We start from the raw sequence: 12,500 nt of genomic DNA, 5'->3' as shown, positions 1-12,500 counted from the left end.
GTGCGTCCGTGCGTCCGTGATCCACATGAGTGCGGTGTGAGTGTGCGCTCGTGTGGGCGTGTGTGCGGTTGGGAGCCTTTGCCGTGCGTCCGTGTGTGGCGGTGTCCGGGGCGGGGAAAAGAAGCAAGCGGCCAAAGGTGGACCACGACCCGTCCAAGGGGTATCCCGTGGACGGTGGAACCTGCAGGAGTGGTCCCCGAGCCATAATAAGAGAGATATCGAGAGGAAAAGAGTGTGCGTGTGTGTGTGTGTGAGAGAGAGAGAGAATCGCGCGCGTGCGATGTTTGTGAGTGCGTGTTTGTGAGTGCGCTGTGTGTGTGTTTGTGTGTGTGTACGCGTGTGTGTGCGCTGGAGGATCGTGCGAGCGTTGATAGAAGCGATGGAGTGCCGACGTACTGTTGTAGCAATGTTTGCAAGATGGCCGCAGGCGGGCCATAATACCTGCTGCTGCTGGTCGCCCTAGTGCCTGGTTAGTGGTGGCTCGTTCGATCGGTCGTTCGTTGTCCGGTGTGTCCGCGGTGTACGTGTGCCATCGTCACAGAAGCAGCAGCAGCAGCGGCGGCTGAAGCAGTGTAGTGAGCGTGAGGCGTGTACGTGTGCGCGCGTGTTCAGTTTTTAGTACGGTTCGGTTCAAGATGTTTTTGCTGCCCGTGATCGTGCTCGTGATGATGATAATGTTGATGATAATGATGAAGAAGATGATGATGATGATGATGTCTATTATGCTGATGATTGTGTTGAAGATGATGATGAAGCTGCTGATGGTGGAAAAGAAGTCGCTACAGTCGTTCGTGTCGCAATCGTTAGTGCCAATCGTGGTGAAAGTGTTTCAACAGCAACATCAGAAGCATCATCAGCCGCAGTATCAACAGCAACAGCAGCAACAGCAGCAACAGCAGAAGCAAAAGCAGCATCAGCAACAGTACCAGCAACCAGAGCGCCAGCAGCAGCAGCAGCAGCAACAATCGAAGAAGAAGCAACAGCAGCTGAAGAAGCAGCAGCAGCAACAGCAGCCGCAGGAGCAGACCTACCAGCAGTATCAGCAGCAGATTGTCCAGTTGTCCGCAGTGTCGTGCAGTGTCAGTAGCGCGTTTGTCGCACCGTGTGCCGCCCGTACGGGCCATCAGTGCGAGTCTGTCCCGGTACAGGAGGAAGCGAGCCGACGAGCGGCACGGCAGTAGAGACCGGCAGGGCCGCCCCGCGTCCGCGCAGCGTCCAATCGCAGCGTCCTACCAGCGTCAATCAGGCCGTAAGCGCGACGGCACCAGCACCAGCTGAGGAGCCGCTGCTGAGGTAGCAGCAACAGCAGCAGCAGCAGCGGCGGCAGTAGAAGCGGCGGCAGGACACGGGACGCAGGAGGACGCTCGCGCACGTGGACGTGGAGAAAGATGATGGGGCCATGAGCCCGAGCCCCGAGGTCGTCACGAGTCGCAAGTGCGTCTCAAGCGGGCCTGCACCATGCTAGCGCCGCCGAACCCGAGGTCAATATGCGGCCAGGACCCGGGCTGGTCGTGATGGCGCTTGCGTTTATTTCAGGGGCTCGGCGAGGCACCGGTCTACAGAGCAGCAGCAGCAGCAGTAGCAGCAGCAGTAGTAGCGGCAGCAGTGCCATTTCGAGTGGCAAGTTGGGTGGTAAATTTGGAGAAGACAATACGGCAGCAGGAGCGGCCGCCGCCGCCGCCGCCGCAGCGGAAGGTGTTGGTGGAGGCGGACGAGGCGGACTAGCGCGCATAAATCCGTGGCTTTCGGCGTGCGATCTGGAGCCCAACTCGGCTCCGGATCTCCAGGTACTTGCGTGGTTCCAAAAGCAGGATCCGATCCGAACGACCGATAACGTGATATGTTCCATTCCATTCCATTCCATTCCAATGACCTCACCAAGATCCCCGGCGGTGCTCAATCCATTCATCTCATGGTGGGAAAGGGAGGTGGTCACCAATGGTGACATCATGACACAACGGGACGAGGAATCTACCGTAGGAGTCGTATTCGGCTGTTCGGTAGCTTCCTCGATAACTACTGGGAACACCTCAATAGCGTCCACAGACTTTTACGAATTTCCGATGGCCATACTCAGCGTCCTATGGGTTTTCTTTCGCTGGGTCTGGTCTTTCAATTGGGCTAGCATGTGTGTTTGTGTGTGTGTGTGTGTGTCCAGTCTAATGTCCTGTCAAAAGTAGCGACGACGGCGATTCTAGGGAGCAGCAGAGTGTCGTCAAGGCATAACAGTCATCCCATTCATCAATTATATAATAATAAAATTCAGACCTTCCAAAGCTTCTCCCTCTTCTCTTGAAGGACTACGCCAGAGTGTGTGAGAGATAGATAGAGAGAGAGAGAAAACGATACTCGTATAGATACACAGCGAGAGCGTTTAAGAGAGGCAAAAAAAGAGAGTAAAGGCGAGCAAGCTCTTCCGAGCAAAAGAGATTAGTTAGTGGCCACAGCAGGAACAGGAAGCGCCACTACGAGAGGAGCGAGAGAGAAGTGCTCTCACTAACACACACACTACTGATGAGCGGTGCCGTTTTTTTGAGGTTAGAGTTTAGCGCAACCACGGCTACGGCCGGAACTGCTCTGATCCAGGGGAAAAGAACAACATCGTTCTCTCAGTCACCGACACACACACACACACACACACTGCTGTAGCACTAAATTCGAGTGGCTAGTAGGTGATGCCCGCTCCATCTCTTTGCGCCTTCGAATTCCATGTCCTTTTTCCGTCTTCTTCTTCTATTCCTTGTGACGAAGAGGCGACGAGCTGCTGGGAGGCATCAGGATCTCAAGTACCATCTCTCGCTCTTGCTCTCGCTGCTCTTGGGCTGAGACCATCGCATCATCATGTCGGGACTTAGAGGGTGGTTAGAGATGTCTGAAAAGGTGGGAGGCTAAACTCGACGATGAAATCGGAAAGAAAAACACCATTGACTGCTCGTTCGGCGGGGTTTTCAAGCGAAAGAGTAGCTCAACGTGTAGATGTGAACCTTTCGCCTCACTAGGCTGTGGTAGTAGTGTACCGACGGGGCCTCGGAGCCCAACAACCATTGCCCGTTAATGTTGCTTTACAGCGAAGCCCTTTAGCACAGGTCGCGTACACGTTACACAAGTGCCAGGATGAGAGCGCGTTGCCTGATCTGGGTCGAATAGCGCACAGATTCCAACATTCTTGTTCATCTTTTACCAATGAGGTTTAATATGAGAAAGAAACAAGAGAACGAATACGGAATTGAATCTCTTGAATGATGAATGGCTGGTTCGATGCTTTTTTTGCAATACCCAGAATTGTTTGCAAAAACAGAATTAGAAAAAGTATTGGTTAGTTACCACGTTCTTTGGATGGACTTCTTCAAAATCCAAGAAGTTATTTTACTATGTTACTCTAGAATCTTACCTCTTAGGTTGACTGAAAGTAGTTTCAAGGGTTGCTATAATGCAGAGGAGCTGCTGAATCCTTCATCCAAGTGTCTGCAACTTCTTTTCGCGATGCGTCATAGCACTACCATTTCATTGTATATAGGAAGAATAGATGAATTTAGCGACCGATTTGACTAGAGTTATTTGAATCGATTGAAATTGCTATCTTAGTTAGTACAAGCATTAAAGAATATTAAACAATTCACTATTCAAAATGCTCCTAAAGCTAGGTTAATTTGGATCGTCTCATAAGGAGGAAAAACACTTCCTGTTTTACAAAATCATTTTTACTCCTTAAAATAAGAAACCCGGAACTCCTGGACAATATTATGGGCGAAAACACTGGCACACTGTCTCAAGCACGTGCCTGTTACTAGAACCTACATCGAGTTCGCGCTGGTGGCGAGCATACGCTATACGTTTGTCCAACGCAAAGCAGCTAAACCAGCGAAGATGAGGGACAGAATGCGAAAATCAGCAAACAACAACAACAACTACAACAACAGCAACGTAGAAAAAGACCAGCAAGTAGCAGATGCTACCCTTACCATTGTCCCCTCCCCTTCACCGGGGCTGGCACAATGCCCTCCTCCCCTGCCATCGGCCCATTCGCTAACGGATGTAACGGAGTATCGCTGGTCTATCGATGGGCTTAGCCCATCAACCGCCATCGATCCGTACGACGGGTCGGAAAACGTGATAAAAACCGCACCACCTCCAGCACACCCACACGGGCCCGCTGGTTCCAACCAGACCTTCACTCTGGACCTGGATGGATGGGAGGGTACGATGAATGGATTGATGCCATCTTCATCAACCATCGCGTGTCCGCATGATCACCGGTACGTGAGATAAGCGGCCGATATTGGCTCCGATTCCGACAGCTCCGTCGGCTTTACCGGTGATCCCCAAGAGCCGGCGTCCCTTTCGGTCGTCCTCCCCAGTCCCGCGGACCTGTGGTGGACGAACCTTCCACGAAACGGAACGGAACGGAAGCAGCATCCGTCCGGGAGCAGCCTCAGCGCAATTCATTCTCGAGAGGCCAAGCGCAAAGCGGAAGGCACCTGGGGTGGGGTGGGGTGGGGGGGGGGGGAGGAAAACAGAAAGCGAAAAGAAAAACCCCGGGAAACATAATGAAAGAAAAACCCTCATCCAAAACATGAGGGCACCTCTACCTCCCCGCTCCCTGCTTCTCTCTTGCCCGCGACGCACGCACTCGATGCGCGAGAAGGGATGCGGCAGGGAGGACTCATCATTCTTCTGAAGAGAGGGCATTAGCATAGGAACATTTTATTGCTCAATTCATCCCCGCCATCTATTCGTGTGCCATCCTCCGCGTGCCGTGCCTGTGAGCACGGTGTGTGGAAAGTGGCCCAGGGCCCAGGGACACACCCAGGGACACTCTGCCTTGTCTGCTTCCTTTTCTGCTTCTGCTTCTTCTTCTTCTGCTCCTATTCTGATACAGCTACAGCACATCGCAATCGTGTTTCTGTTTGATTTCGCTCGCCATTTGGCCGCCTTCCTTGGCGGTTGGCTTCCTGCGCGAATCATATTAACCTGCCCGACGTTAATGCCATGCTACTGCCCCGTTTTATTGACTTCAGCTACTAGGAGTTGCTCCCCCCCGCAACAGCCTGGAGTTTTTGGGGCAAAAGTTTTCCTTTTCCCAAAGTACCACGCGATGAGCGATGGGCTCGCGAATTCCGAAGTAGCGCGAGTGTACCGGACGGAAACGGGGAGCGGATTTGGTCCAGGAGTTTGCTCCAGATTTTCGCCAGACCATCCGCAGCGTTGTCTTTCATTTGATTGTCGCACCTCCGCCACCACCGACTTGGCGGTAAGTCCATCGCCTCCTTGGATGCCTCTAGGGTTTCTCTCGTTAATTGCAATCCCATCACCACTACCGGAGCAACCGACGACCACTTGGCAGCCACACTAATCCCTCGGCTCAGCTGAGGCTCTAGCGGGAGCCTCCTATCACTAATACCAGCCGCTACCAGCCTTTTGCCACCACCACCACCACCACCAGGGAGTGAGCACCATAAGTGTGAGAAGAGATGTGAATAGAGAGCGCACGCGAGAGAGAGAAAAAGAGAGAGAGAGAGAGAGAGAGAGAGAGCGACCATTACACAACCACATCAGCGCGCTGGAGAGCAATCCAGGAAACCCCCACGAGTGTCCTTTCGCCCGAGAGAGAGAGAGAGAGACACACACACACACACACAGAGCGAGAGAGAGATAGAGAGCATCCTTCGCACCAGGCTCCACTGGTTCGTTGGTGCGTGTATGTGTGTGTGTAGTCGTGTGCTGCCTTGACACACTTACACCAAGCCAGTGCCTGTTTCGTCGACCCACTCGTGTCGTGTGCTACCGTCGTCCTAATCCAGCCCATTCACAACGCCAACCCGCCCCCGGGGGTTTGGGGATATTGGGGCGAATATCCATCCAGTGAATCCATCCATCCATCGGCCAGTCGCCAGCCAACTAGATAGCTAGCCGCGTATCCTGGTCCATAGTGAGGGGCAATTTTGGGGCTTGATTCGAATCCCAGGCGCCCAGTCCCACCAATCGAACCCCGAACGACCATTTTCCCTTAGATGAGGTGGGGCCCGGAGGGTGGCTGGAGTTGCCTAGGAGTTCGTGATGAACTCCGGCTTTGGCTTTGGTTTTTGGCGAATTCTCGCGTTAAGCGACATTGTGGTGTTTTATGGTCGGGTGGCCACCGGAGCTGTCGTTACCAGCATTATATTGATTTTAATTCCTTCCTCGCTTCTCCAGCTCCCTCACATTAAGCGTTGGAGTTTGGAGGGCTGACGGAGTTTCACAACTGTGAGTGTGAGGTTTCCCTCTTGGAAACGTCCGGTAATGTGGAGCGTCGGCTCTTGGTAGCGGAATCACTACTTTACTGCACAGTTATTTGTTTGTTGTAACTCCCATCACCAAACGCCATCGGACTTGCTATTTTTCTGTAACTCAGTTGGTGAAAGGTAGAACAAAGATAGAAAATTTTGATACTTTAAACTTAAAATCATTAATTGGCAGTTGATCCAAAGGCGATTTTTTCATCAAGTACGCACGAATAAAAAGGAGTAGTCCTACTGTTTAATGTAAATTTTTACTTTTGATCTAGTAGTCTTGGTAGTAGTTTGAAACGTTCATTAGTCAAACGCCAGTTGCACGGGATTTTGATCGTTCAGTAAAAGTGTCCGTGAATTATTGAAATACTGTGTATTGCAGGAAAGTGCCCATAATTGATTATTTGGTTCAAGAAAATAAGACGAAGTACATTGGTGTGTGCTGGTACGTAAACTCTATTCTTGAAGATTATTCAGGTACAGTATTCAGAGGGCCATAAAAGTTAGCTTCTTGTTTTTAAGGATAAGCATCAAGGATATTTGGTTCTCTTTAATCCTTCGGTGCAGACGTAAAGTAGTGAAGTCGTCTTCATCCTTTATTGATTATTGGCATGATGATGGTTATTATCTCAGTGCATTAGCCATACCAACAATTAGCCGCAACCCTAGCCGCAACGTCACTTGTACATCGTCAGTGTTGCACAGCAGCAAGTAGCACAGAACCATGTCTACACCGGGTTGCCCTTTTCTTCGCATCGTTGTTAGTACTTAAGCGTACAATATTATTTGTTCTAGGGTACTTTGTTATTCTTGATTACAATATTCTAGGCCACTTTAAAATGTGCAGAGCCTGAATACGTCAAATCCAAGTAACCAAGAATAATGTGCAGCGTGCGCCATCATGACAGGACCTATTTAAATGTTGAATAACTTCGTCATTTTACAAACCGATTTGGACAAGAAAGCCTGTTTCTGAATCGTCAACCTATGCCATTTTATAGATTCACTCCAAAAAAAAAAACGGACGGAAATTGTAAAGCAGTACACTGAACATAAATCTTTCTACTATGGAAACTGTGCGTACTTATGCGTGGCCTCTTCGTTCGTGGGATTTGACGGCGCCGGACTTTGTTACTCTGTGAGGCTATTTGAACAGTAAGGTGTACTAATAGCTACTATCAGATCGGAAATTGCTGTTATTACACCCCAAATGGTGTCAAATACATGGAAAATATAAGAAAAAAGGACGTTTTTCAGGTTGGTCATTTAATCGATATCATTTTATGAATGAATGCTCAATAAATGGCATGGTATAGCCTAAATAAATCAGGTTTATTTTCTAAAATTGGTTGAAAAATGGCGGAGTTATTCAACATTAAAATGGGTCCTGTCATGATGGCGCACCCTCGTACAATTATATTGCACGAGTTATCAGTGTATATTAAGAAGAATATTGTCATACGATATGACTGCTGCTTCTCTCTTGCATTCTTTAAACAATTTGAGAGACCTCATTTATGTATTAGACCATTTCCTAGAGAAACTCTTCCTAAAGCAACGAAAAAAAAATCGTTCACTCATTCCCGTTTCGTGCCTCAAATTCCTTCAAATTCTTCACGCTACAAACAACGGTAGTAGTATCGATAACGCACGAAACACCAATTGGTGTTGGTGTTGGAACATGCCTGACGCACGGGTTCGCATTGACGGACTGTGCCGCCACCATCCCACCCTCCCCATGACCTGGATCTGTTACGAAACCCTTATCCAGCCGATCGTCCATCCAAGGCAAAAAAGGGCGCACGAGAGAGAGAGAGCGAGCAAGGAAGAGAAAGGAAAGAAAAGTCTTTTCCAGCTTATCACCCCACCTTCCTTCCGGCCCCAGCCTGCAGCACCAACTTCGCTCATTCGCGACTCTCGAAACGAAACGAAAAACACGCTCCACTCGTGATTATGGTGGTGGTGGTGGTGGTGGTGGTGGTGGGTGGGAGGTGGGCAATGGGCAACCAACCGGCCGTCCAACCGACCGACCGAACGACCGAACGACCGACCGTATTGTATCGCCCACCCTGTGCCCGGTGGAAGCGGAAAATATGGAATGTTTTTCCTTTCTCCTCGCATCGAAAGCACCACAGCTCACCCACTCACTCGACGACGATGGCGACGCCGCCGCCGACGACAGACGCATCTTCGCTGCCGGAACGCACCAACCGCGTTCCATTCCTTCCCGTTTACCCCCCTTTCTCTTCCGTTCCTCCAGTGGATCCCTGTTTCTGACTTTTATTAATTGATTTCGATTCCATGCTCCGGGGTGGGCCCGAGGACCGGGAATGGACACCGGGTGTGTCGGGTGCGTCTCGCTCCCTTCCCTTCCCTTCCTTTCCCCTCTTCCTTCACCACTCACTCATTCGATTTTGTGTTCGATTCCTTCCCGGTTCTCGGTCCCCCTCGTCGGTTTGAAAGCAGAAGCAGAAGCAGTCCGGTTTCTTTTGTCCCGTTCTTCCTTTCGTTTGCCCTCCGTGGATCTTCGTTCGCTTTCGATATCAACCCTCCCACCCTTCCAATCACCTTCCATCATCCACGGGCGGCACGGTGAACCCATGTTGTCTGTCTGTCGGTCGGTCGGTCCGGCTTGGCATCGGCCACGGCCCCCGGGTTCGAGCTCTTAATGGCAAATGGGTTTCGCTTCGTGCCAGCCACCGGTGCCAGTCCTTCATCCCTCTCCCCTGACCCTTCTTAGGGGTTTTGGTCTCTGTTTTTCCCGATCGTTTCCTCGTTAATGTGTTGCAACCCCACCTTTTTCCCTCCGCACTTCCCCAGCAGCACCGAATCGAAGCACCGATGATTGATTCACCACCATTCAATTGGCCAAGGGTGAAGAAGGAGGGGGGGAGAGGGGATGGTGAGGGTGTTGGAGGCGATGGGCTAGATTTTCCTTCGATCATTTCCTCCACACACACCCCGGGGGCCTCCCCATCGCCCTTCGCTTCGATCGCTTACGAAGTCGAACAAGCGGCGATGCGTCGTCGTCGTCGTCGTGCTCGTGTTGAGTGCCTCCTCCCACCCTTTTTCCCCGTGTTGGCCACCATTTTTCACCACGAAACACACACACACACACACACACACACGCTACATGCATAGCAACCGGATCATACCGGCCGCGCCGGATCTCCTTCGACGAAATGTCGGTCGAGACTGATCGTCGGCGAGAATGATGTAGCAGCCGTCGTCGGTAATGCTGTCGTACCGATGCTCGATGCGGGTTCACACACAGGGCAAGGGTGACTAATAGACGGGAATCGGGGGAGAAGGGGGGGTGGGCCCTTTTTGGCGATAGGGATCAGCAACGTTTGCATAACACTGGCATAAACTCGCTGCTCTGCTCTGCTCTGCTCGACGAGCACGGCGACCACCAACACACTAACACTAGGGCCTGGGCTGCTGGTTCTCGTTGGAGTCGGAGTCCTCAAAAAAAGGTGCCAAAAACCTGGCACCTGGGGCGGGGCGGGGAGGTGAAGCAGGGGAACAAGCAAAAAGGTGAAAACGGCCAACCCGGGGTGTCACTCTGATGGATGGGGTGCGGTGCGATGGGAAAACATGGAAATTTCGCTTCATCCTGTCCGCCCGCCCATCTCCATCTCCGTGACAGCCAATTAAACGAATGGCGCGATTCACCGGCCCTGGGGGAGGGGGGGGGTGGTAAAAGGGGGCGGATTCCCCTCTCTCCGTGGCCCCATTCTCACTGTCACACACTCCGGTGGTTTCCCGTGGCTTTTGGAGCCGAATATCGACCGCGGTTCTAAAATTAGGTCCACGATAATCAGAAGCCAAAGCAGGGAGGACGAAACGTTCCATCATGGGGATCCCGGGGGTTGGATGCAGGGGAAAATGGGTGCCTCGGGTGGGTTGCTGGTGGTAGTCCTGCTCCAGCGATGGGCCTGCGATGGGCTGGAACCCGCCTAGTTGGGCTAAGTAATTCATATTTTAATCAAGGTTTGGTCCGATAATTTTTGTGAGTGAAATATGCGGCAACAACCGGCGCCAGCACCGCAGGACAGCAGCCTGTCTGTGGAGAAGATGACTACACCACCGTCTGCCAGCTGCCAAGGTAGTTCAGCTGCTGGACACCAGCAGCACTTCAATTACTGGCCCTTCCTTTTGGATTTGAATTATGCGCGCGGACGCGGAATGTCGGAGTTGTCGTGGATCAGGTTTCAGGAGGGTAGGAAAATGTAACATCATGTATCATAATGTAGACGCCCCGAAGCATCGAGTAGGACGAGGACGAGAGAAGGAGAATTGTGTCGGTTTAATTTTACATTTCCACCCCGTTCGTAGCCATGTTTTTGATTGACGAACGGTGGTGGTAGCAGCCGGTAATGATGAATTAGCTAGTATGTAGCTTGCATAAAACAATAATCACACTTCATGCTGGCAGAACGACGACGATGACGACGACGATGACGACGACGACGACGGAGTGGAGTGCATTACATGAATTGGTGGAATGGCTATGGATCGAGAATCCAAACCGAACGGATGTACGGTTCATGCCACTGAACACACACATCACAACACAACTCGCAAACCGATATCTTGCACAAATCAGTGTCTTGGCGATCAGTGCAAAGGGAGTCCAGTCCCAGGGGCCCGCGTGGCCCACTTACGCACTTGCACGCGGCGCAACGGATTGCAAAGTAAACTCGAAGTGCTCGCCCCACTGTCAATCACAAGCCGGGCGAGCGCCGAGTTTCTGGTTTGACATTGCCCGATGCCCGATGCGATCGCCGGATACCAGGAGCCGGCGGTCAGTAGAGCGGTAGGGTATCAGATGTTCAATCCATGTGTGTGCCAATCTCGATCATCGGGGAATCGGGGAATCGGGGATCTTATTCCGACATTTTCGTTACTGCTGCTGGTGCTGCTTGCGAATTGGAGAACAGGAGAGGTTTCGGTAAATGGTGGAGTCAAATCAGTTTCAGGGTATGAATATTTATAGGATCCGTTGGCATGGTGTGGAACCTCTTGAAGTACACGAGCGTGCGCTAGAGAGAGAGAGAGAGAGAGAGCAACGCTAGTACCCATGGTCCGAGGAGTCCGCGAGTTGTAGACCGAGTGTCGAATTTCATGCGGGCGCCATTTGCAAACCCAGAACCAAACCAGAACGGATGCTGATATTGGGTCCAATTTTTGGCATACGGTTCGGTGCGTTCGGTTCGAGCACCCCTGGATGAAATGTAATTTCAAGTTCCAAGTTTCAAGATATTCGCCAGCTCGAATCGAGCTTCATCGCGACTCCTGGTTGTTGCCGATTCAAAAACTGTATGCGGGATCAATATCAGCAAGTCCTTTAAAAAGGACATCGAGGACAGGTGGAAGGTCGCGATGGTCTCTGGGTTCCTGTAGAGACTGTTCTGCTTTCTGTTTCTCTCTTTTTTCCCTTGACATTCGAGCTACTCCCACGGAGACACAGGGCCCTATTGCGAGTGTCTTGTCTTGCAAACGAGACTGCCTTACTACTGCTGAAAAAACTTAGCAGTCTTGTTTAGCTTTTATGAATGAACTTGTGATTTTTTACAGCCTGATTTCAAAACAAATACTAATACTACCAAATTAATCACCAACACAATTAAAAACCAACATCTTTCGCTCCAATGGCAACTACGACCAAGCCGAAAAAATATACCATTTTCAGTCTCGTTTTCAAGACTCAGAGTCTGGTGCCAAAACCTACCAGACTCTGAGTCTTGAAAACGAGACTGAAAGTCGCGTTGCCATTGGACCGAAGGATGTTGGTTTTTAGTGGTGTTGGTGATTAATTTGGTAGTATTAGTATTTGTTTTGAAATCAGGCTGTAAAAATTCACTAGTTCATTCATAAAAGCTAAACAAGACTGCTAAGTTTTTTCAGCAGTAGTAAGGCAGTCTCGTTTGCAAGACAAGACACTCGCAATAGGGCCCACAAAGTCACGATTGTTCTGGAAAAGAATCCAGACCGAGCGAAGTGACTCAAGCTTCTCGTGTAGAACACAAACCCCTCAATGCTACACTGAGCTACTGTCAGGTCACCGGCGAACAGGGAGGGGAACGTTCCTCGTCGTCCAGTAATTGACCTTCGATTTTATGATGCTCGGGAATTTATGGAGTTTCGCTGGATTGAGTGTCGAATCGCACACATTGCGGCAGCACTGGGATGCTTGGACATTGTGCCATTTGCTGTCTTTGCCTTGTT

At 50.8% G+C, this 12,500-nt stretch overlaps 1 protein-coding gene across 1 annotated transcript in view; it reads left to right on the top strand.

Annotated features, from left to right (window-relative positions):
- The first annotated feature begins 1,475 nt into the window (after window positions 1-1,475).
- Window positions 1,476-12,500, top strand: part of LOC125957978 (uncharacterized) — a 31,246-nt gene continuing 20,221 nt past the window's right edge. Inside the window, exon 1 of the mRNA XM_049691065.1 lies at window positions 1,476-1,787. Within this exon, the coding sequence (XP_049547022.1) occupies window positions 1,488-1,787 (300 nt within the window). The 5' untranslated portion in view covers window positions 1,476-1,487. The remainder of the gene's footprint in view (window positions 1,788-12,500) is intronic.

The sequence above is a fragment of the Anopheles darlingi genome, chromosome 3 (genome assembly GCF_943734745.1).
Source record: "Anopheles darlingi chromosome 3, idAnoDarlMG_H_01, whole genome shotgun sequence".
NCBI classification, from domain to species: domain Eukaryota; kingdom Metazoa; phylum Arthropoda; class Insecta; order Diptera; family Culicidae; genus Anopheles; species Anopheles darlingi.
The sequence above is the reverse complement of the archived record's forward strand: the minus strand, read 5'-3'. Positions and strand labels throughout refer to the sequence as shown.